Here is a 26,475-nt window from a genome sequence, read left to right as displayed (position 1 = left end):
CTGCTGGTATTAGCAGCAAAGAAAATGCAGTATTATTTTATAATGTGATAGATTTTCAATGATCTCACAAGATGTGAGCTTCTTTATAAAGTTACCTTCATAAACTGTTCTTTAAACACATTTCTGGCTGATTTTCCAGGTTTCTACCCTGAAAGTGAATGATGACTGTTTATTCTGACACATTTAAACTGTGACACTGCCATCAGTCATCAGTTTCCCTCTGGTGATCTGGCCTCATTTTACTGATTGATGTGATCCACAAATATATTTTTTTATTTCATTTTATTTTTTTTGCCCATATTCCCAGCTCGTTTAATTTTCCTCTGTTTACTGTCCAAACTGCTAGTGTGATTTATGGGATGAGAATGCTACAGAGGTCGCTTCGACATACTGTATTTTCATGGGTATTAACTCTTGTTCACTCATATTCAATAAAAAACACATATTTTATATGAAATAGAAAGTGATGACCTCCGCGGGTCAGGGGCCCGGGGCCATGCAGGGGGCAGCTAGAAGGTGCTTGAGAGAAAAAGAAGAAAATGGAAATTCACCTTGCAGCAGCAGTTCAAAATACAACATGAACATATAAATATGTAAAATACTGTACATATATATGGACACAACCCAGAACAGCCAAAGAATCCAAAGAAGTTGGCGCCCAATTAGTCTAACAGCCAATCACATCAGCTCCCCCCATCTGCTGTAATCTGTAAAAGCAGCTGAGAATTTAATGAACAGAGAGAAGAGTTATATACATATCTACATATAATATATACACTATATAGTACCTCAAAGATTCATGTATAGCAGTATAATAATGTCTAATATGTAAATGTACTGAGCTTAAAATATTACTATACAGCATCCCAAAAATGCTTTCAAAGGCAGTGGGTGTTTTATTTTTTACATGTTACAAGTTTAATTTAATTTTAATGTTGTTTTTTTTTGCTTTTTACTGTTTGTTGTTGTGCTGTTGTTCTGTCTGGGACTACAGATGCAAATTAGCTTCAAGCTAACTCTGGTGCAGTGCATCTTTAATGTTTCAAACTGCACACTGTCCCATTCAATAAGTAAATCAACTTGAAATGTTGGGTTTCCACCAGTAACTTATTGCAGCTCTTATATGTCTGAAAGCGATCTGTAAAAAGTCAAATAAAGTTACGCTTACAGGTATGTGATGTAGAGGAGAGTTGAAATAAAATGATTACCCTCTAGTACCTTCAGAGATGTGACCTGTTTCATCAGATGTTCCTCCTGTTCAGAAAGCAGCAGCAGAGAACATGATGAATGTTTTCAAACACAGCTCATAATTTATGTCCATAAAGAGGAGGTTGAGACAGTCTGTGGAGAGCTGACCTAATTTAGTTCCTGTCCGCTTTTTTTTTCCTGCATGTGATTGATATTTCTCTGCTGATCGGCTCTCAGGTCAGGGCTGATCGATCAGTGATGTCAGAGCTGCCTGGCAGTTTAAAGCCTCATGATACAAGTTTGAAAAGGAGGAGTATTCTACTAAACAGAGAGAGAGAGGGAGAGATGCAGGGCTGAATAGGCTGCTGCTAAGATAAATTCAGGCTGAATACCTAGCTACATGGCTGTACTGTTTACAACCCTGCTCAAGTGTTTCTCAGAAAGCCCTGCCAGCTCCACATAATGACCTCTGACCTCCCTGTAGATGAAGACGAGAGGGAAATACTTTTATTAAAGATCTTGTAGTTCTAACAGCAGTAGGAGTAGCAGTTCTATTCCTAAACACCACCTGTTGTCCTCAATCCACCAATCACAGCTGAGCACGAATTTGGACAACCTCCATCATCTTTTCTGCTCCAATGCTTCAGCTGTACAGTATACATACATACATATATATGTAACAAACTACAAAAAAACATTGAAAGTGGTCAAAATATGTTTGTTTTGGTCAGAAACACTGAAGAACAAATTTACTAAGCAGCACTAACAGGTTGCCACAACTCTCCGCCCCCATAGTCCGTATGGCACCAAATATTTTATTTTATTTATTATAAATTTATATATAATTATTGCACTATTTTTCTCTCTAAGAATCAGGTTTAATACTAGGTCTGTATTTTCATTATATCTGGATATTTTTGTGGTGCAACTACTCTATATCAGATGTCATTGTGATTTTTGTTTCATTTCCCATCTTAACCTTCCGTATAGCCCATATAAATCCCATCTGCTTTTTGAAGGTGGATCACTTTTACATTATTTTAATTATTATTATTTATTTATTACTGTTGTTCTATTGTTTTGTTGTCCTTTCTTAAATGTCTATGCAATAAGGAGCACCTTGCAAACATTCACCACATTGACACAGAAACAGGCACAAAAGTCCAATTGTATATAATATATAATTGTACGTTTTGAATGTTGAATATGTGCAGCATTGAGGTTTAGCCTTTAGGCTCTGACTTTGCCCACAAAGAAAGCTCAGCAACGTAGGGAGTGATGATGATGACTTCTCCTTTTAGGGGATGTTGACTCAGTCTATAGGTGGATGGTGGATGGGTTGGATATATGTTGCAGTGAGAAGCGTATCCCCGTATGTGAGTGTAGCAGCCGACTCTTTAGATTCTTTTTAATAGCCTGCAATTAGGATTGTTAAATTGTAATAGATGGGTAGACCTTGCAGTTTTGTTGACATAGCAACATTAATTAAAAGGGGAGAGATTTTTTTAAAATGTTGAAATCTCTAAAAACTGTATGTGAACTCCTGCAGCATCATGCTCACTCCATAATTGCCACACAAGTACATAAACACAGACTGTGTATGTGTGTGTGTGTGTGCGTGCGTGTGTGTGTGTGTGTCCAGCCTCAGTCAGTTTCTCTGCAGCTTATTGCTGAAGGAGAAAATATGAATCTTACTGCTCTTGTCAAGTTTCTGCTGTCAAACCAACTTTTTAGACAAATCTGACATTTTCTCAACTTTCCTCCAGTCAGTGGAGCGTTACTGTCAGAGTGTGTGTGGTTGTGTGTGTGTGTGTGTGTGTGTGCTGTTGTTGAATGCTTGGTTGAACACACAGCCAGAGTTTAGAGTATGTATGTCAGTCTGGGGGGTTTTTACCCAGAATTCTCCAGAGAGTCCAGCCAGGGTCACTGTCTCTCTGGCTTTCAAAGTAGGGATCAGGAGGGGATTCTGTCAACATCCAGCATACCACGAATTTCACATTTCAGCTCAATTACTCGTCTAAGAATAGCTTTTGGGAGGTTTCCTGTTGGAGTACTAAACCTCCCAGTGAGTCTCTGCAGGAGTCAGATGTGCTTGACTCATTTAAAGATTCATTAAAAGAACCAGCAGTGAAGGGTCCAGCTGAGCTCAGCTCAAAGTGTTCATTTGACTTCTGCTGACATGAAATGAAGTTTTACAGAATTCATTGTGAAAACTGTTAGTTATTATCTCTCTATGAGGGCTTTATAAGCCATAGTTCATTCTGGCCTTTTGGAAACATCCTGCTTCACAAAGTTCTCCATTAAGCCTCTCACAAGCAAAAGAATCTGTAGCTTCTGTTTGCATTTATTCAGTGAATTCAAGACGCAATTAAACATGTCTAAAGTAGCAACCAGGGTGAGTCTTAATACAATTAATGTAGAGAAATGCTGTTCTATAGCAGTGTGACAGAAGTTCCTTTTTTTATTTTCCACATTTTGGGGAAGGAAATATAAATTATAATGATACTCCAGCCACTGTGCATATTTTTCAAAAGAGACCAAAACCTTTTTTGGACATATTTGTGAAAATAGTGTTAAAGCTTCAAGCCTCTATGTGGGCATGTCCCATCACAAAGGTTGACTGACATGTGAGAGCTAGTGTTGCTAGGAGACCTGCTGTTAATTTTTGTAATGCGGTACTGACTGCAGAACATCATACTGAATATCCCATGAAAGTTGATACCAAGCAGCAGTTACCACGGCATGAGGCTGAAGGCAATGCAGAAGTACCTTAAAGTGCCCCCCAACAGACACCAGACGCTCCAACTGACTTCCTTTCAAAAAGACTGTTTGGGTGGCAAACAAATCCAAATGGGGAAAAGGCAGAAGGCAAAGTTTCCAGAAACTGTCCACAGTTAGTACACAAGAACTGCTCAGTGGGAAACTAAGAACAAATACACTAGGAGCACTGAGATAATACGAGGGAAACAACAAGGAATGGCAAGAAGTCTGACTTCCAAAATCTACGATGAAGACAATCTGGCAACTAAAGAGGGGAAACACTGGGCTTCAAATACACAGGGACTGATTAGTAACTAAACACAGGTGAGTGAAATGAGACACAGGTGAAACACATGAGGCAATCAACAAAGGTGGGAAAATGCTGGAAGTAAAAGTAACAAAACACAAACAGAAGACATTTCAAAATAAAATAGGAACTAAATTGAAAATCTGAACACAAAACATAGAAAGTGCTAGCAGAACATGACAAATTCAGGCCTGAGTGTGATTATAGATGCAATATTAGTAAGTTTGATGTTACTTGAGTATGATATCTGCCCTATTAGCACATTTAAGCTAACATAGCTAATGTTAGCCCAACATGTGCACCGCTTGGTGTTCCCAGTAAGCTAGCATTAGCTTGGGTCCGGGGTAGCGGGGTGTGTTTCCAGAGTGTGAAAGGCAACGCCCAACACTCCTTATTTGGACAGTCCTGGCTCTAAAGTTAAAAGATGATGCCGACATAAACTGCATGTCTGGGCCTCAAACCAGCTCCAAGGCAAACCGACAGGTGATGTCACACCTCCCTACATCCATGTTTATATACAGTCTATGGTTGATATTAGGGCTGTCACGATATCAGATTTTCACAACACGATTATCGTGGCCAAAAGAATTCACGATAACAATATTATCGCAATATCTATAGAAAATTTGGAAAAAATAGATAAATAATGCTATCAGTCAAATCATCTTTAACTTTGTTTATTGTGTGTTTTGCCTCTCCTCTGGCAAATTAATTACTCTCAAAATACGAGTTTAGGGACATGGAAAGAGAGTTGGTAACCATAACTGTACATACTACAGAAAGTTAATATTCTACACGTTTTTCTAATGGTGTATCTAGCCATCTTCCAAAAAAAAGGCTATTTAGAGAGACCAAATAACCCCTGCTTCAGAGTAACTGAAGCATAAATACATTGTAGTGCTTTGTTCCCCTGCTGAAACTAAACTTTGTGCATATAAAAGAGTCAAAACAAGTTCTATGGTGGAAAAGCAGTTCATATAAAAAGTAAATCACAGCAAACTATTTATATTTACATATTTCCATGGTGTGGTTTTATAAAGAGCAATAAAGCAGCATATGGTCATTTTTGGAATTTCATTGGCTATTTGAAGCACCAGTCATCGGCAGAATCTGTTCCTTTTGGCTCAGTCTTTACATGAAAGACGAGGTGCAGGCACCTCCATTCAGTGCAGACTCTTGTTGGGTATTGTAGGCTGTGGACAGGACATGGAAGCTCCTTTTGGGTCCAGTGAGGTGTCAGTTGAAAGGTCAGAGTGCAGCTGCCATTTTGATACTGAGATGTTGCTAATATTTACATGCTAACGTGAGTTATGACGGAGAATACATGGGAAGATGAGGACATGGAACATTAAGGGGTTTTAAGAAACGCTGGATTATTTACACAATATTATCATATGTGAATTATTAACATAGTATCAATATTTAATTTTTTAAAGACCATGGTTATCACCCCTAGATGATACAAGATATTTTTTCCTTTTTTTCAACAACACCAGTTAGTGCAGTTAGTGATGTTCCTTTACAATATTCAACATTTGGGAGGATCCATCATGCTATTTTTATTCCACTCGAAAAATGGAAGCTAGCAAGCTAGCTTGCTAATGTTAGCATCGATTCCCACTAGAGGGCACTTTCGTTGTCTGAGTCATCTGCAGCTCTTGCACACTTAGCATAATGTTCGTCCCACATTATTGAAAGGAGGGGGTCTAGTTAGCTCTTTTTCATGGATGGAGTTGTGGTGAAAGCCAAGGATTCAACATGATGTACGGAGTGTTCAAATCACAAGTGGAACAATGGCTAATGACGTTGCTCCCCTAGCTGTTATATTTAGGCCTTTGGAATTGAAGTGATATTACAAAAAATGTTAAATGACCATTCAGATAGATACTACGCCAATGAAATCACAGTACTGATATTGTTGGTCAATACTGAAATTCATACCCCCAGGAAAATGCCATTATCACTGCAGAAAAGTAAATCAAAATATATATATTCTTTTTGTTGGTTCAGTTTTGACCAAATAAATAAGCAATTCAAAACAAACACCAACAATTTATTGTAATTCGGATGTAATTGAGGCTTTAAAAATCGGAGTGGTTGTATTTGTTGGTTTGAGAGAGACTTTCTGGTTTCTGATCATTCTGTGGTTTTGTCTTTCTTTCATTCATTCATTTAGTCATTTGTTCATTCGTATGTTGGGTCAGCTAGTTATTCGTGCAGTTATTCTCTACACAAAGCACACACTTTGTGAAATCATCCATTCATCTTTTCAATATATTTATGCTTGAAACACCAGCTGTTCTGACTGTCACACACCTGTGATGATGTCATACAACAGCAAATAATTACCGTTAAACATCTCAGATTCCTTCGCTCTGATGTTTGGTGTGGAGCCATCGTTGAAAGGGGATTACACCTTCAGAGACAGAAACAGAGACATAATTATCGGTTTGTTGTTGTTCATCAGCTCTGTTTCATACTTGAACTGTCTTCTCCTCTGAATCAAATTACTCCAGTGTCGCCTGAAGCTCTGCCCACCTCATCAGGAGCACAACTCCTAATTAGACAGAGCAGCAAACAGCCAAGCTCTGACTGGACGGAGTCCTGTGAGCTGGAAGTCATGAGATTTAACTGAAAACATGCCTTTTTTTCTGTAGAATGTTCCTGAGGATTTCTGTCTGTATTCTGAGATAAATAAACATATACTGTTGAGTATACTGTTTTACTGCAACAAAGATAAAACAATGATTTTATATTTAGTATTCAGTAACTACAGTTCCTATGATGCTTGCTGTCTTAAAGGCAGAAAGTAAGAAAGAATTTTGTTTTGTTGTTCTTTTACTGACTTTTTTAATATGTATTTGTATATGTACATTATCATATAATTCGTTAAGTAAAACATTTTACCATAAATTAGGTTTATTAACTTTTAAAATCAAATGGTGCTCTAAATGTATTAAATGTATTCTCTGCATTTATAGCAGTCTAGTAAATAATACATTATGATGAAATTAGTTATTATGCCTTGCATAGTAACTGTAGTCCAACAAATAAATTAAACGTACTAGAAAAGATTTATTAATATTGCATTGCACTATTTAAAGTCACATTTAATTAAGATAAAGTGGTATTTGTATCTTAACAAAGTAGAGCGCTGTCCTTTACTGCCTTATTTTTTACTTATGTCCAATTCAAGACTTATGTCTTGAACTGGACATGTTAGAGAATATTAGCTGTATATTAAAATGTAGCATAAATATTTTTTTTAGATCCTAAAAACATGTGGAGGTGGTTGTTTTTCAGCCCTGAGTACTGTCTGCAGGTCTTCCTCTCAGGTGGTATACAAGCACAATAATCTCTACCAAAAACAAGCTGTGCCCTCATTTCATACTACATACTAACTGTATAAATTATGTACTACAATATATACTAATCTTTATTGTATAGTGTTTTTTGCAGTTGGTATACAGCATACTACATGGTTTTCTACTAGCAGATGGAATGTAATACATGCAACTGCAAAACAAAAAGACAAAGACAAAAAGGTATTTTCAATTATTCCATTGTTATTTTTTGTTTTCTTAGGTATTCTTAAACCTATTAATTTCAGTGTTTTCCAGCTGTGAGTTTTTTAATGGTTTCCTTTGTGTATTGCACTGTGGGAGGGGTAGTGTTCATCAATAGCACCCTCAAAAATCAAGAGCTTTTAGTCTACAAAACAACTGTTTTAAACTTAATTTTGAGTTGAGACGGTACATACTCAAACACTGCTAACAATTAGTGTGTATGGATTTGGGAAACAGCTACAGGGTACGGTACCCTGTATGTAGCCTACGAGGCGTATCTAAGGGCAACAATACCCTGGCAACTGGACAGTCAGAGGACACCATTTAGAGAGATTTTAGACTAAATCAGAATGAAACTGTAAAAGTAGGGGGAAGGGGGCAGAAACAGGCTTCTAAAATGAGAGGGGAAACATCATAGCTCCCCATCCCCAGTGGAAATTTCATCCTTGAGTGATCTATATAATTATGCAAGATTATGTGGTAACCATGGTAACATGTATGCACGTCAGCAGGTGAGTGTTGTGTTTTTTCCCATATATAAGAAGGTAAAAAGTAAAACAGAGGTGTACTTTTGCTTTTTGAGTTATTGAAAAAAAAATCTGACAGTAATTAAAAAACATCAGCCTACATCACATGTAAACAATAAAGTAACTCAGATTTTGTTCTCCACCTTTCGTATTTTTCATATTTTTTTTAATATGTTTTGGACACTGGGAACCAACTGCTCAAACATACCTCTGTCTGTACTTCCTATATATTGAACTAAAACCTAACAGCTGTTTATTTTCTGAAAACACACACACACACATGTACACACACTGCATGTTGCAGCATGGTGTTGCATGTTGTATTGCACAGCAAATAGAGACAGTCTGCCCTCCGTGTGATTGCTCCTTACCCAGAGGACATTAACACACACGCACACACACAAGCACATACACACAGTTGATGTGATTGCAGCTCTCACCCAGAGGACATGAACAAACAATCACAGATTGAATTCAGGGAGTGTTTACTCACCTGGCCCTGTGTGTGTGTGTGTGTGTGTGTAGGTCACAGGGTGGATGAGGTGTTCTGTATGCAGCTCTCACTGCAGCTCTGCATACTGAAACGGAACACAACCCACTGAATTAATTCCAGTTTCAGTTTAAAGTTTTGTTTTTCTTTAAAGCTTTTTTATCCATCGATTGGGGAAAACTGCAGTGGTACAAAGAGTCAAAGTACAGCTAGAAATACAAAAAAACTGACTGTATTTCTTCACTGAAATGCACCAGTGCCATGTCCTGCATCAGCATAATAGGAGGCTTTGTTGTTTCCTTTCATTTGTTAACTTAATTAACTACAGATTGCTAATTAAATTAACTTCACGGTGCATTTTCATAACTTTGAATTTTAAGTAACTCATATGGTAAGCCCAATTGTAACCTACTTGAAGGTCCAGTTTGAAGTAAACAGTAGCAATAGTAGAAGTATGAGAAATGTAATCATTATCAGCATTAGAAGAAGTAATATTAGCAGTATTGTTCTGTTATCGTCTAGGCTTCGCCCTCTAAGAGCTGTCGCTGTTGGGTTTATCTCTGCAAGCATACACAGTCGTGAAGATTTATTTCGCACCATTGTGCTCGCACAATTGCCCCTCTCAGTTCCACATCCCCGGCTTGGCCTGAGATCTGCTCCCCATTTTTTCTTCAGTGTTTGATGCAGTCACCTGTTAAGGAAGTGAAGAAAGAAGATATGTCTTTGGCTCAGCGTCTCACCCATGGATCATTAAAGATCATCAAAGAGAACTGGATACAGTGTCGGAGGCGGTGCCCTGTTCATTCCTGTGAAAGTTGCTCAGTGGCGCATGAAGCCAAAAAAACACTTCCTGCTGTAAAGAAATTACACAAATTAAAACATACTGCGCATGCTCTGAAGGCCCAATCCACCCACTGAGCATACTCACCAGGGACTTCTGCCGGCTGAGACAGCTAACTTCCAGTTTAGCCCCCTGGATGACTTGAATGGGGATAAAACGGTTCAATCATGTGACTCTTCTAGACTTTCAAAAGGTGCTCGGAACGAATGGATAAAATTCTGATAGTGAAACGAGTCATTCGCAGGGGTCATGACTAGGGATGTGCAGAGAGCCTAGTATTTGTATTTGTATCTATATTTGTTGAGGCAGCAAAATTATTTATATTTGTATTTGTATTCGAATAAAAGTGGAAATAGGCTTGAAAATCCTGTTTTTGTTTTTATTACACTTTTAATTTTAGGATATTAGTGTGTTAAAATAAATGTTTATGAATAAACTGTTATTAAGGAGGTCCCCACACCGAGTCTTTAACTTGAGTCTCCCAGATCATAGACGACTGTGACTACTGAGCTAAAACTTTGCTCATAGCAATCGCATAGACAGACCTGCATGTATTTATACACCCATAACACAGAGACAGCACATTATGTAAGGCGTAGGGAAGAACTTCAAAGGCGATAATTGCTTTGCACTTTTCATTTATTGCCTAATTTTTACAACATAACTTTGTGGATAGGAGAAGGGGAAGAGTCCCTTGGAAGCACTTCACACATGTCAGTAGCTCAGCTTTATCTCTGGGAAACGCCCTCAAGTCCGGGAGTGATGTCCAAATAAGGAAATGTGCATCATGTAGCAGGTGGATGTGACCTCCACACCCATTGTGAGATGTACCTCAGTGCAGAGTATGCCAGGATAGCGCTCACTCCCGGGCCGTGTGCTCCTTCTGTGTTCACCTGCCCATCATGGAGCTACAGTGGCGAGCAGATGCCCTCTCAGCACTGCAAGTAGAAGGTGATGGAGACAGCGCCTGGGCTAACCTTGCAAGCTATACGGTCGAAGAAGCACTGGAAATATTTCAACTGACCCAGCCTGGTAGGGGTGCACAGTGCAGTCCGATGGCTCAGCTCCCTCCATCGCTTGCTCTCCCCTCTCCACAATGGGAGACCTGGAGTTCGTCAGCGAGAACGGAGCCCCGCATGTGTGACTGTCTCCCGCCTCACCACGGCCCATCGGCCAACTGTCTGCCAGCATAGGCTCTCTTCCAAGACCTCCCAGGCATCATTAGGCTTCAGCAGATGTAAACCTACACCGCCTTCTCCTTGGGATCATGTCACCGCCTGCCTCACTTATCGCGCTCATCAGTGTGCCACCCAGACAGCAACAGTTTATAACATCATACTGCTCTTCTCCACTGTCTCTGCCATGGCTGCACAGCCCAGTGCACACCGTCTGGAGATGGCAACAGACATTGAGAAAGTGATGACAGCTATCCTGACCCTCTCCATGGCTGCAACAGTGGCGCAGGCCCGGATCAAGGCATGGCTGATGGTACTGCATCAGTAAGCTCCATGCTGTCCTGCTACCAGGGGCCAACTCCCAGCCTGCACCTGGTCTAAGCCAAGCCACCTTGCAAACCGCGGCGGCAATGATGGGATGCAGGGAATGTGGTTTTTTTTAATGGAAACTGCCAGACACAATTGTCCGTTTCAGAACCACCCACCCGTCACTAAAGATCAATTTGTTTCCACTGTGTACAGTGGAAATAAAGGCAGTCCACGGTGCTGAAAGTGCTGGAACACCTTGCCCCACTACTGACAGAAAAGCATGTGGTGGTACAGACAGACAACATGACAACAGTGCTGCTTGAAGGTTGTGATCCCTTTTAAAATTTGCTCTGTTTCTGCATAAATATGACCTAAAATGTGATCAGATTTCCATGAAAGTCGTAACACTAGATAAAGAGATATGAATTCAACAAATGTGAGACAAAATCCTTTTACTTGTTTGTTTATTTATTGAGGAATGATCCAATGTTAGATATTTGTTCATGGCAAAAATATGTGAACCTCTAGCATTATCAATTCAATTGAAGGTAAATTAGAGTCGGGTGTTTCAATCAATGGTTTGACAATCAAGTGTGGGTCTGGGAGGCTCTGCCTTATTTGAAGCAGAGAAATTTGGGTCTCCACTATCAAAGCCTGATCTTCACAACACAGGTTTGTGGAAATGTGTCATGTCTCGAACAAAGGAGATTTCTGAGGACCTTAGAAGAAGAGTTGTTGATGTTCATCGGGCTGGAAAGATTTACAAAACCATTTCTGAAGAGTTTGGACAGTCGACTTTCAGGCAGATCGTGTACAAATGGAAGACATCCAACACCATTGTTACCCTCGCCAGGAGAGGTTGAACAACAACGATCACACCAAGAGCAGACGTGTAATAGTCCGGGAGGCTACAAGGGACCCCAGGGTAACATCGAGGAAACTAAAGATCTCTCTTGCAGTGGCTACAGTCAATGTTCATGAGTCCACCATCAGGAGAACATTGAACATCAGTGGTGTGCATGGCAGAGTTGCAAGGAAAAAAGCCACTTCTCTCCAAAAAGAACATTGCTGCCGTCTACGGTTTGCTCAAGACCACGTGGATAAGCCAGAAGGTGATTGGAAAAATGTTCTGTGGATGGATGAGACCAAAATCAAACTTTTCGGCTTGAATGAGAAGTTTTATGTTTGGCAATGAGCAAACACTGCATTCCAGCATAAGAACCTAAACCCATCTGTGAAACATGGTGGTGACATTATCATGGTTTGGTGGAGTTTGCTGCCTCTGGACTTGAACAGCTTGCAATTATTGAAGGAGCTATGGGTTCTGAGTTGTACCAGAAAATTCTACAGGAAAATGGCAAAGTATCTGTCTGTGATCTGAAACTCAACAGAAAGTGGGTCATGCAGTAAGACAACGACCCTAAACACACAAGTCGTTCTACCAAAGAATGGTTAAAGTAGAAGAAAGTTAATGTTTTGGAATGACCGAGTCAAAGTCCTGACTTTAATCATATAGAAATGCTGTGGAAGGACCTGAAGTGGGCAATTCATGCAAAGAAGCCCACCGACATCCCTGAGTTGAGACTGTTGTGTAAGGAGGAATGGACTAAAATTCCTTTATTAAGCCAATGTTCAGGGCTGATAAACAGTTTGGTTGAAACTGTTGCTGCAAAAGGGGAAAGCAAGGGTCCACGTACTTTTGCCTTAAACAAATATGTAAGATTGGATAATTTTTCTCAATAAGTAAACGAAAAAGTTTAATGTTTTTTGTCTCATTTGTTTAATTGGGTTCCCTTTATTCAGTTTTAGGACTACTGCAAAAATCTGATCACATTTTAGGTCATATTTATGCTGAAATAGAGAAAACTCTAAAGGGTTCACAAACTTTCAAGCAGTACTCTGTATATCTGTGTGGGACAGGTTAGGGAAAGCAGAGGTGGATCTATTTGCCTCATGAGAAGATGCACAGTGCACGTTATGATTCTCCATGAGCGCACTAGATGATCTTCTACTGCGAGTGGATGCCGTCTCTCACTGGCCGTGGCCCAAAGCTCCTTTACACTTTTCCCCAGTCCCCTGATTCCTTGCCTTCAACCATGTATTCAGGTTATTGGCAACTCTTGCAGCACAGAAATGCATTCTCACAGACGGACAGCTCAATCCTACACTCCAGTGATAGGCCAGCAGTTATGGGCCTAGGCCCTGAATGGGAGTATGTGGAGAGATTAGGGTTGCCCCCTGCAGTGGTATGCATTATCCAGGGGGCCCCTTCTACTACAGCCTGTTCTCAGCGCTGGGCTGTGGAGAAGGGCTCAGATCCCACATCGTGCCCTTTATCTTGTGTTAACTTTCATCCAGCTGTTAGTACATAGAAATCTGGCTCTATTTACATTTAAAACATATGCTGCAGCCATTTCATCCTTTCATGAAGGCTATGAAGAGAGATCTGTTTTTGTGCACCTGCTGGTTAAGCACTTCCTAAACAGAGTCAGAAGACAGAGATCTGTCATGCACTCTTGGCACTGCAGTGGGAATTACCTCTGGTGTTACACACTCTGGGTGGACTGCCTTTCGAGTCACTTCCGCAAATCTCTCTCAAGTTACTGTCATTAAAGACAGCACTTCTCCCAGCCCTGACTTCAGCAAAAAGAGTAAGTGACTTATGTGCGCTCTCGGTCTCCCCGTCTTGTCTCATTATCAGAGAAGACGGGAGCACAGCCACTCTGCAGCCAAATCCCACATTCATGCCCAAGGTCATAACCAGCTCTTTTAGATCAAGAGATATTCCCCATGGACGGTTTCTTCAGTCCTCCTCACAGGAGTGAAAGAGAAGAAACGTCACACCAACTCTGCCTTGTGCGTGCACAGCAGGCCTCAGACAGAAACAGCAGCTATTTGTACATTACAGAGAGCATTCGCAGCAGAAGCCCTTGATGAAACAGCACTTCGTCCAGTGGCTGTGTGATGCTATCACATGTGTCGCAGTGGGGGTAGATCCCCCGTATCTGTGAACACTCTGTGAGGTCTTTGTCCTCCTCCACAGCTCTTCTCAGAGGAATGGCAATGGTAGAAAATTGTGCAGCAGCATCATGGGCTTCACGTCGTCCTTTTATTCGGTTCTACCTGCGCGTCATGACTGAGCCCTCTCTGACTCATTCTGTGTTGAATGTGCTCAATGGTCAGTGACACGCTCTCAGCTCTGGACACATTACGCGCACACACTCATCTTGGTAGAGAGCCATTATATGTGCCTCAAGCTGGCATATACTAAAAACTCTCTTTTAACTTGTTTGTAACAACTGTCCATGCCCGCTCTCCCAACATAAGTTCACTGTGTGTGAAATGTGTGCTTGTGCACTCACTGTGCGCACCTGCACTTGCCATGTGGTATCCTCCTCTACTCACATCATCATGGATTAGTGAGCTATTCACCCTCTCGTCCCTGCTCTGCTTGTGTTTGGGACTTTTTACGGTGCATAATTATCGTCCCTGTTCTCTCACAGCAATGGGAGTGTCATGTGAATGAAGTGTAACGCTTTCACTCTGACTATTCACACAGGGCCTATAGTGGAAGAGGACCATGGCACAGCTTATGTCATTTTATCTTATGGTGCACTGCACTTATGGGGCTGTTAACTAGTGTGTGTAAAATGCATGTGGACTGTGGTGGTTCAGTGGAGCATTGACCACATCCATCTTTGCCCTTATCCCAATAGTGACAGCTCTTAGAGGGTGAACTTTGGTTACATAGCGTAATGCCCACTAAGATCCAGGGCCCACTGCTCCACCAACGTCAGCTGAAGAAAAAGTTGGCTTATTTGGGAGCAGATCTCAGGTCTTATATACTGGGGATGCAGACCTGAGAGGGGCACTTGTGCATAAATAAATTGTGTATAAATCTTAACAACTGTGCATGTGCGTAGTGATAAAAGCAACAGCTCTTCGAGGGCTATGCCTATACTCATAGAATCTGGGGTTACGGCATGTAACCAACATTACTGTGTTTACTGTCTTATTTAAGTTTCCCTCAGACACTTCTGGTTCTTGTCATTATCACTGCTGTTTAGGTTATTATCTGTACTTATTCCATGTTATCTTCATTAGCTTTCTGCAGACCTCCCTGCATTTTCCTCATCTCCTCTGAGGGGAAAAACAGACAGAGGCTCACGGCCTTTTTGAAGACGGTGGAGAGGCCATGGCTTTGCTTGCCCTGCTGCTTTACAATGTCAGCTACATCTGAATACAAAGCAGCAGCAGGAGGATTTCTGCTCCCAACACTTTCTGCTCTTCTCAGAAAGAAAAAAAGCAGAGGTGTTACAGAGCAGCCTGAGGCTATTTCACCTCTAATTCACACAAGGAAAGAAAGTACATCTGAAACCTGCTTAATTGATCCATGGAGCCCATTTAGTTCAGTCAGCGCTATTAAAGAAATGAAACTCACCAACTTAATGAACACAGCAAACTGTGGTCCAGCTGCTCTGTCAGCAGCATGTGAAGAGTGGACAACCAATAATAATATACAATTTAGATCTGATGTCGGCCAATGAGATGGTTCACTTTGGAGACAAACTTAAGCATCACAAACACATCTGAAATAACAATAAAAATAATAATAAAAATAATAATGATAATAATAATGCAATAGTTGCAGCACTAATAGTAGCTGTTGCTGCAGGAACAGTAGTATTAGTAGCAGAAGTAATAGCATTAGCAGCAGCAGTAATATCAGTAGCAACAGTAATAGCTTAGCATCAGTAGTAATATCCGTAGCAGCAGTAATAGCAGTAGCAGCAGCAGTAATAGCAGTAGCAGTGGCAGCAACATCAATAGCAGCAGTAGTAGTAATATTAGTAGCAGCAGCAGTAATACAGGTTGAATCAGTAATATCAGTAGCAGCAGCAGTGGCAGCAACATCAATAGCAGCAGTAGTAGAAATATTAGTAGCAGCAGCAGTAATAGCAGCAGCATCAATAATAGCAGTAGCAGTGGCAGCAACATCAGTAGCAGCAATAGTAGTAATATCAGTAGCAGTAATAGCAGTAGCAGTAGTAGCAGTAATAGCAGTAGCAGCGGTAATATCAGTAGCAGCAGCAGTAATAGCAGCAGCAGTAATAGAGGTAGCATCAGTAATATCAGTAGCAGCAGCAGTAATAGAGGTAGCATCAGTAATATCAGTAGCAGCAGCAGTAATAGCAGCAGCAGTAATAGAGGTAGCATCAGTAATATCAGTAGCAGCAGCAGTAATAGAGGTAGCATCAGTAATATCAGTAGCAGCAGCAGTAATAGTAGCAGCAGCAGTAATAGAGGTAGCATCAGTAATATCAGTAGCAGCAGCAGTAATAGCAGCAGCAGTAATAGAGGTAGCATCAGTAATATCAGTAGCAGCAGCAGTAATAGAGGTAGCATCAGTAATATCAGTAGCAGCAGCAGTAATAGCAGCAGCAGTAATAGAGGTAGCATCAGTAATATCAGTAGCAGCAGCAGTAATAGAGGTAGCATCAGTAATATCAGTAGCAGCAGCAGTAATAGAGGTAGCATCAGTAATATCAGTAGCAGCAGCAGTAATAGTAGCAGCAGCAGTAATAGAGGTAGCATCAGTAATATCAGTAGCAGCAGCAGTAATAGCAGCAGCAGTAATATCAGTATCAGCAGCAGTATTATCAGTGTTAGTAGCAACAGTACTATAGCAGTAGAAGCACTGGGAGTAGCATTAGTAGCAGCAGTAATGGAAATGGTAGCAGTAGCACTCATGGCAGATGGTATGATATATTATGGTATAAAGATTATTAATAGTAGTAACAGTAATCTAACTTGCAGTCTAGTGAAAAGTGCTAAGGATCAACTCCAGTGATGTTGTTCCTGTTGTTGAACCTGTTGTTGTTGAGGAGTATTAACTCCAGGTAGAGACTTGCTGTCATCCTTCATGCATGATTTGCCTCTTTGTATCTCTGTGGGAGTTGTTCCAACATGGATTTAACTTCATTTATGGATGAACTTCATCATGGATTTAACTTTGATACAAAATATTCATTTCCACGGAGACCTCACATCCAACTGTGTCCTGCCAAAGTGGCTAATTAGTTAATGAAGCACATGGCGACACTGCACCAGAGAGGGGGAGAGAGCGACAGAGAAAGAGAATCTATGGAGGAATTTGGCAAACATACATTGATTAAATCTGTCCATTTCTTTCTCTCCCTCTCTCCCTCCTTCTGTCTCTCCTCTCTTCTCCTCTCCCTCCTCCCTCTCAGTAATCAGTTCTGCTGTAATCAATTAGCAGGATGAGGAGCAGCAGAGGGAACAGGTGCAGCTAAATGTTAATGAAATCCTCTGTGGCCGTTGTCTCAGTAACACTGGCTGAATATTTAAACTGCTCGTTGGCCCGATGACTTACACCACAGCTGATGGAGGGAAACACACACCTTCAGTCTGTGTGTGTGTGTGTGTGTGTGTGAATGTGTGTGATACAATCTGTACATGTGTAAGTGGCCGTCTGGTTCTGCACTGCGCATGTTTTGTATTAAATGAGAATCCACTTCAGTACATGCTGTTGCTGAATATTGGACCAGACATGTATTAGTACATCTCTCTGTACTATCTGACATCCCTACCCAGTCTGTTGCACTCAGCCCCAAGCCCCCTGCTTCCTGCTGAAGATTAAAATTTAAAAAATAAAAAAAAAACAGCGCCCAAATATATAATTTAGTTTCTACAAAAAAGCTTCTAATTTCCTAAACCAGCTGGGTATTGTAGTTTTTTTTTTTTTCTTTTTATTAGCAAATGCTACTCAAGCGAGTGGAAGTATTGCATTTTCAGCAGAAGATTAATACACATTTGGTGCTCGTGTGAGTGTTTCTGGAAGCAGGGCGGTGTGTTTGTGTGGGATTCAGACTTAATAAACTACAATCTGTGTGTTCACGGTAATAAAGCAACATGTCATCCGGTGCAACAGTGTGAGGTAGACAATGAAACTGATGAAAAGAAAATCTGAACTGTGGTTCAACTCAGCTCTTCTGCCAAACAGCAAACACTGGATGTACTAAGAGTACTGGATAGCGTGTTCCAAAATGATGCTCCACTCATTCCACTGATGATAATAATAATCGCTCACCGAGGGGGTACGCTAAAAAAAAAAATGCTCTTCAGGCTTTGCTCATTTTTGGTACCATAGAGCATGAACATTACACAATGTCTACACATGCTGCGTAGTGAGAGCAGCACTTTAGCAGAGCAGCATTTTCAGTTCTTCATCAGTGTCTACACGAGATTCGTTCAGGAGCAGTATTGAGTGTAAGTCAATCATGCTCTGGTGGCGCTGAGAGCCCAACACTCAACCAAGCAGTTTAAATAGAAGAAATTGGAATTGAAGTGTAAAAACTCCTGTTTGGGTTGCAATTATGTGTATATACTTGTACATTGTAAGTGAAACATACAAGCCGATATACAGCCTGTGTTGATAGTGGTATTGATTAGAATAGAAGCGTATCTGTTATGTCAGACATGTGTGAGATAGATGACAAAAAAACGGCTGAATTGTTGAATTGCAGGTTATATTACTGTAGATGCCAGATGACTGCTGCCCTAACAGTATGCAGTTCTTCAAGACTTTAAATTTTCATCGGACCTAATAGCTCAAATAAATTTGGCAAGCGTGTGTGTGACCTGCAATCACCCTAACCCTACATAACCTCACAGCTGGGTGCCATTCACAGGGGCTTGTGCATTATTACTGCAGCCATCAATATAGGATGTTAATATTTGACATTGTGTCTATTAATACTGTATATAACAGAGCCAATTTAAGATTATTTTATTGAATACACTTCCTGATTTTGTCACAGAATTTCTTCCAACGTCACTGATAATGATGAAGTGAGATAGTGGTAATAGAGGTAAAGAGATAATACATGAGACATTAAAGAGAAAGAGGTCGAGACAGGTGGATGCAACAGAGAGAGAGAGAGAGATAGGGATGGATCAAATATGTTTTTTCTACTTTTCTAATTCATTAATCTTCATTCATTAACGTTCAGCCCACCTATCACACACACACACACACACACACACACGTACACACACACACACACACAGGGTCATACTGAGTCTATCAGCAGGATGGTTGATGGCAGCTGCCTCACAGAGCAGAGCACACTGGGGGCCGAGCAAACATCTGCTGTGTGTGTGTGTGTGTGTGTGTGTGTGTCAGAGGTGGGTTGTTAACATGCAAATAAAGCAATTAAAATTCATGGAACACACACCCAAACATACACAGAAACACACACAGACACACACACACACACACACACACTCTCAGAAATATATGCAATAAATATACACAGATACACACTCGAGCACGCAGCGAAATTCAAACCACCACACCCTTTAACTGGAAGGATTCAGTAACACACACAGACACCAGCTCAGCATCAGACTCATCCGAACAAAAATAGAAACACAACAGAAACCAGATGTGCTTCTCTGCCGATCCCTGATCAGACTTAACAGTCCAGTTTCACACCTCGCTGTGATGAAAACACAAACATAGTCAAACATACTCACTGTATCTTGATGTTACATGGTGATGACAGGTGGTTGAAGTCATTTTAGATAGTTTGCTGGCTACACAGCAGCAGGCAGCTGTTCACTGCTTCCTCAGTCAGAAGATTATTTGCATCTGGTTTAACTTACTTAATCTTTGTTTCTTCTTGTCTTCCAGAGCATCAAGGTGTCATGGCAGCCACCTCCGCGCAGCGCCCAAAACGGCATCATCACCGCTTACAAGATCAAATACAGAAAGACCGGTCGCCGTGGAGACCAGGAGGCCATAGAACCCAACAACTTCTGGTATTTGTTCACAGGTGAGGCTCCGCAGGTGGATTCATTCTCTTTCATTTAGTTTGACTTTGGAAGTTCAGCTGAAGTTTTAAAAGAAAAGATCAGTAATTTCTTTTAACAGCTGGGAACTGTAGTTTTTAGTGATTGTTACTGAGACTGGAGGAAATAGTACATTTGTTTGGGACTATTTTCAGCAGTGGATTAATACACATTTAGTGTAGAGATTTTAATCGTTTTTTGGACAACAATGTAGCTACATGGCACAGAAGAATAAGCAGTAACAGGCTTTTAATACACACATAATACTTAATACTTGTTAGCAGGATTAATTCATTGTAGGATTTGTTGGCAACAAGAAAAATATCGAAAATGACCAGATGTGTCCTTTAACATTTACCTTGAATGTTCTTAAAAGCCAAGATGCTTAAATTGACTGTGGAGATATAAGGACGATTTAATAGATGAATGCTGTCAAGTCCTCCCAACAGGATCCTCCAAATAGTGTCTGTCTCAGAGACAAAGAGAAGATTCATATCCTCAAGATGTGTATTGTGTGTGTGTGTGTGTGTGTGTGTGTGTGTGTGTGTGTGTGTGTGTGTGTGTGAGCTTTAGCTTAATTTCTGCGTGTACCTGTTTTTTTCTGTTCAGCATGTACAGTATCTGTATGTATGCCCATTTCCCTCTGTGACAGAAAATCTGCATTTGCATGAATTTGCGTGTGTGCATGTGTGTGTGCATGTGTGTGCGTGTGTGTGCGTGTGTGTGTGTGTCTGCATTCAAACTGCCACCAGCTATTATTTCAATTTGAGGCTTGCAGGATTTAAATGAAACTGATCTTCCTTTTCATTATTTTCCACCGATGGTTATCTTCATCTGTCTGTCCGCTCAGAAATTCATTCCCCAGTGGCAGGTGTGTGTGTGTGTGTGTGTGTGTGTGTGTGTGTGTGTGTGAGAGAGAGAGAGAGAGAGAGAGAGAGAGAGAGAGGGGGAGGGGGGGAGGTTGTCAGCAGTAATCACTCCTGGTCACTGTCTGAGAATAAAAAACTAAATTTCAATACATAAAAAAAGCTTCACTGAGGAGATGAAGAGAATGACAGATTAAACCTTTATTAGCTCATTAATTTTACTCTTCAGTTTACACCACACAGCAGACTCAGAAGTGACAACAATGATTACATCTCCAGTCAGAGAGAATGAAAATCAAAAGGTTTAAACTCATCTGTTTGTTTGCTCTCTATCTGACTTGTTATTTCAGCAAAAATTAGAATTAAAATAGGTTCACACTAAAAATGTTCCAGAGGCAATCTGGCTTCTTTAGGCTCTACACTTCTACTAATAAAGTGGAAAACAAAAACTGGTTAAATGAAATAAGGTCCTGTGTCCAAACCAATTTCAGGAGAGAAGACAACTGCCAGCCCAGAAACCAATGCTGTTAAGAAACATTAATTTAGAGAGTTCCACACTTTGTTGCCGCATTGCTAAATAAACTAACAAAGCATTCTGAATAGAGCGGTGAAAGAGGAGGAGCTGCTGGTCCTGGAAGTATTTCACCCAATTGTAAAATCAATGTCATTGTTTTCTAAGTCACATGTAAATCTTGGCTATGAAGTCCAGAGTCACATCACAAGTCAAGACCAACAAGTCCCAAGTCATTACTGATAAGTCCCAAGTCAAGACCAACAAGCTCTAAATCAAGTCCAATTCCTAAACTTTCTTGTTTCAAACAAGTCATTATGTGCTCTTCACCACATTTAATAACATTTTAAACTTACAAAGAGAGTAATAGTGAATTTAAAGGAACAATGAAAGCTTTTTTTCTATTTTTTTATTGATTACTTTCACTTACACTTAAAAATCAAACTGATCATGTATGTTATGTTATTCCTGTGTCATTTCTGAGCTAAAAGTTTTGCATGTTATCATCCATTTTTTGTTGACCACACTTAAGGTTATAATCTAAGTTAAGTCATGAGTCATATGTCTTTTCATTTTGTCCAATCAAGAGTCAAAAAAGTCATTAGATTCATGACTCAAGTTCGCATGCAAACTCTCATTTCATCTCCATCCATCTATCCCTCGATCCATTAGCTACACCACTTTTCCTCTAGAGAGGCGGATTAGACCCCGGACAGGTCGCCAGTCAATCACAGGGCTGACACATAGAGATAGACAGAAGCTGGAGCGCCTGGAGAGAACCCCGCAGGCACAGGGAGAACATGCAAATTCCACACAGAAGAGCCTCAGTTGTCTCAACAGGAGCGCTTCAGTCTCCTGGATACTGTATTTATATTATGGCCATACGTTTTAGATATCAGCTTTGTTTGATGTGCTGGATGACTCTAAATACTATGATACCAATGAGCTTCAACTGCCATTGCCATTGAGACGAAGCCAATCAGAGGAGTGAATCAAAAATGAAAGGAAAGTAGTAAAAAATGTAGAACACTTGGGAACAAATATTAAGTCACCATAGTTACTGAATTTATCCCAAACTGATCCAGAATCTGAAAACAAATCTATTTAAACTACTGAATGTTTTATCAGGTTTATAATAAGTGAAATGTTTAGCTTCAGCTCGACGTTAGCAGAGCACACAACAGAATTTTGAGCTGCCATTGGATGGTTCTTACTGAAATGCACCTTGGAAGTCGTAGTTAACTTCTCCCCTTCAGTTTTAGGGTTAGGGTTATGGCCAGGGTTAGGGTTAGGGTTAGGGTTAGGGTTAGGCAGACAGGCTTGTACCTTTCACACTCCTAAATGTCAATGTCATGAACAGTGAAATAAATGTTCAAATCAAATTTTCCAATAGATTTAAATACTCTTGGAAGCAGCAGCATTGTCCATTTTTCTGCTTCCGTACCATTACGCCTGTTGCTATAGAAATCACAGGTGAACACCAATATAGTTTACATATAAATGATTTTGGTATCTAAATGTCAGTTATAATGACATGTTCTCTCCCTCTGCAGGTCTGGAGAAGGGCAGTCAGTACAGTTTTCAGGTAGCAGCCATGACGGCCAATGGAACGGGTCCAGCCAGCGACTGGTACACCGCCGAGACGCCAGAGAACGACCTGGACGGTAAGAAAAAAGAGAGAGAGCATGTGTGTGTGTTTGTGAGAGCAGTGATCTGTACAACAGCATGTAAATACCTCTACTGTCCCAACACACACATAAATATTTAACCAGTTAAGGGCTGAGATGGATGGATGGAGAGAAGATTTGCCTCAGGGGAGGAGGGAGGGAGGGAGGAGGGATGGGAAAGCTGGGAGGAGGAGGAGGAGGTAGCAGAGAGAAAGGGAAAGGAAGACAAGATGGGACACAACAGGAAAGGAGATGACCAAAATCAAATTAAATTATACATGATTAATATAGGATGTAAATAATATATGCCATTTTCTAGGTTAAAGCAAGTTAGAAAAACTCTTTATGTGGTCTTCCCTCTTAGTATCACCATCACTTCAGATTGTCTTTGTTGTAAACTACATATATCCTAATTCATAGAGGACAGTAAGCTGGCATTTGATAAGCAAAGTCATTCTCAAGAGGATAAACTATATTGGTTTAGGGTGCCAAACAAATTTGAATGTTGTCTCACCATTTTTCATCCATCAGAACTCCATTCTGGTGTTAAATGAATATTACGGTCTCACTAGACTGCTGCTCAAAACACGAGGGAAAAAACACCACCATCATTTAGCCCCACATGTATTAAATACGCAACTTGACCTCTGTAAAACAATTCATGAAATCTCATGAATGGGAAAACAGCTTTACTAAAGTCAAAAAGAAACCAGTAAAACCAACACTTTAGGTCTGGTCAGCAGATGATTTCTATAATCCCTGAGGAAGATGTTTTTCCATGAAAAGCAAAAGTGAAAGAAAGCGAAAGAATTAAAGAAAATAATGAAAGAATGAAGAGAGACAGCAAAGCAAAAACAACCAACAAATAAGATGCAAACTCTTGGGTTTGATCACCTTAAAATTTCTAGTAGAATAATTAGAGAAGCTGACCTCAGGTTGAAGCTCAGAAGAGAACGCTCTGGTCAGCAGGAAGCTGCCGAGATAAAAAACAAACACATCTATGCTAACTGTGTTTCCAGGCTGGGACAGAGGGAGACGCAAATCTCATTTCAATGGATTATCACTCAATAAAGTGATATGAAGCGTCTCTCCCCGAGGACCTAGAGGACGCTAATCTGATCTAATCTGTTGCTGAGGAATAACACAAAGTGTCAGGGCTTATTAGGGCTTAATACTCAGCTAACTGGGTTAGCACCTGTTAGCCACAGCTGCTCTAAGTACCTGCTACAGCTGCTGCTAGGAGCTTTTAAAACCGCTGGTGGTGGAGGTCATACACCAGGACTTCAGAAACGCTGAGGAGAACTACAACCGCCCTGTTTTCTTCTTCTTCTTCGGTGTGATGTTTTGTTGTGTGTGTTTTTGCAGAGAGTCAGGTGCCCGACCAGCCCAGCTCTCTGCACGTCAGGCCGCTTCCGAACAGCATCATCATGTCCTGGACTCCCCCGCTCAGCCCCAACATCCTGGTGCGAGGTTACATCATCGGCTACGGAGTGGGAAGTCCCTACGCTGAGACGGTCCGAGTGGACAGCAAGCAGAGATACTACTCCATCGAAAACCTGGGTGAGACGGGAGATGAGGGTGGAAGAAACAAAGTCACAGTCACAGGAGAGGATTAATATTAGTTTCGTCTCTGTGTGTCCTGTGTAGAGTTTGGTTCAGGTCATGTTTAGCTTAGCACAGAGACTGGAAACAGCAGGAAAATGTCTCTTCCAACCATGTCGCTTCACAAAACAATTTCCATTAACACCCTCCAGAGATATTTATATGTCATATTAGTGTAAAAAAGAACAAACATGGTAAATTGAGCATGAAGCAGTCAACAGGTCTGCTGCAGTCTGCTGATGGATTTAATTAGCTGTTCAGACACCATTAACTGTGCTGATTTTACTTCCTTACTGTTTGATTAATCACAGCTTTAACCTTTTACAACCTAAAGTTCTACAAGTAGACATCAGAAGTGTGTGTAACATTCATGGACTGCTCAGACATGTTAAATGAATATGAACATGTATGCATTGATGGGTAGTATTCTCATCTTTGTGGTCATTTTCAAAAACAACACATAAAAAAACAAAGATAATTCAAGTACAACGCACAGCAGAGCATACAACTGAAATATTAAACATCTCATGTCTCCCTACTGGCAAAGCTGACTGTCCAACAGTGTCATAAATGCATGAAAATGTTACGTCCAAATTCATAGCAAAGGTTTAATGATAAAAAATAATCCATTTGTTTTAATTTAGATGGACCAACATCAATATCATGGTCATTGTTAAAGAGTAAAACTTCTCCATGACGTTCTGTCAGTCTTTCATTTAGCATATGTTACAGACGTGTCACAGTGGTTTTAAGCAGTCCCAGTGACCGACTCTGTCATTGACCTTATGCGGCCCGCCCATTTTCTCAGTATAGTAAGTACAAGTAAAAAGTCTCTGTCCTGATTGGTTCACAAAGCCTGCTATACAATTCTCAAAGTTGGAAAGACATGTCCACATATTTGTGGACTTCATATGGCCTGACACACCACATCCATCCATCACAGACAGCACAAAGTCACAGTTGTGTAGCAGCTAGGTCAACTAGCTTACTTTCACCCTCAAAAAAGTTCTGAAAATATATTTTAGGGGAACAAACAACAAGTGGGAGAAGATGTTATATGACCTAATTTTGCCTTAGTGGCAGTGATGTTTGACACCTCTGATGTAACATCAGTACACTAGTCAACAGAACCAGAGACAGAGAGAGAGACAGGGATGAATCCAAAGGTTATGAGCAGAAGATTTATCAGATATTTTTTCGCCCATCACAGTCAAACCCTTTTTTTCTCATGTTCTCTTGCATCCCAAACAGTCTCATCAGCGCCAAAGTTATTCATCATTCCATGAATTCATTTTTCCAACCTGCTTCTCAACACCAAATGTTTAATATGTTCATCCTCTATGAATCCTGCTGACAAAGTGTCAATATTGACACAGCATTCCCGTCTTCTATTAATTCATTATGATGATGAAATCCCCGTTTAATTACAATCAATAATTTAAAGGAATTTAATAAGAAAGCTGCTTGAGGTGGAAATCTAATTGTGAAAGGTCGAAAAAAAAAAGAGGAAACATCCTCCCCAGAGGCCTCAACAAGCAATTTGCATGCCAAAGAAGACAATAACAAATCGGGTGAATTTTTTATACGCGGATGAAAATTCCCATCTCAGGTCTCATAATGGCACAGTAATGAAAAATAAAATCCAGCCGTCGTGTTGCATGCACACATGGGAGCGGGGTGCACATATGTACACGGCATTTATAATTCATGGTGATCATTAATTCACGTGGTGAGGCGTCTGGGGAGCGGAGCGGGCGTGTTTGTTTAACTGATGCGAGGGTTTTGACGCTAC

The 26,475-nt window shown here is 40.5% G+C and overlaps 1 protein-coding gene across 1 annotated transcript in view; it reads left to right on the top strand.

The window, feature by feature from the left end:
* dcc (DCC netrin 1 receptor) overlaps positions 1-26,475 on the top strand; it is a 193,189-nt gene that overhangs the window by 82,034 nt on the left and 84,680 nt on the right. Inside the window, exons 13-15 of the mRNA XM_067575272.1 lie at positions 19,880-20,021; positions 22,968-23,078; positions 24,447-24,641. Of these exons, the coding sequence (XP_067431373.1) occupies positions 19,880-20,021; positions 22,968-23,078; positions 24,447-24,641 (448 nt within the window). The remainder of the gene's footprint in view (positions 1-19,879; positions 20,022-22,967; positions 23,079-24,446; positions 24,642-26,475) is intronic.

Source organism: Thunnus thynnus, chromosome 19 (assembly GCF_963924715.1).
Source record: "Thunnus thynnus chromosome 19, fThuThy2.1, whole genome shotgun sequence".
Taxonomy (NCBI): Eukaryota; Metazoa; Chordata; class Actinopteri; order Scombriformes; family Scombridae; genus Thunnus; species Thunnus thynnus.
The sequence above is the reverse complement of the archived record's forward strand: the minus strand, read 5'-3'. Positions and strand labels throughout refer to the sequence as shown.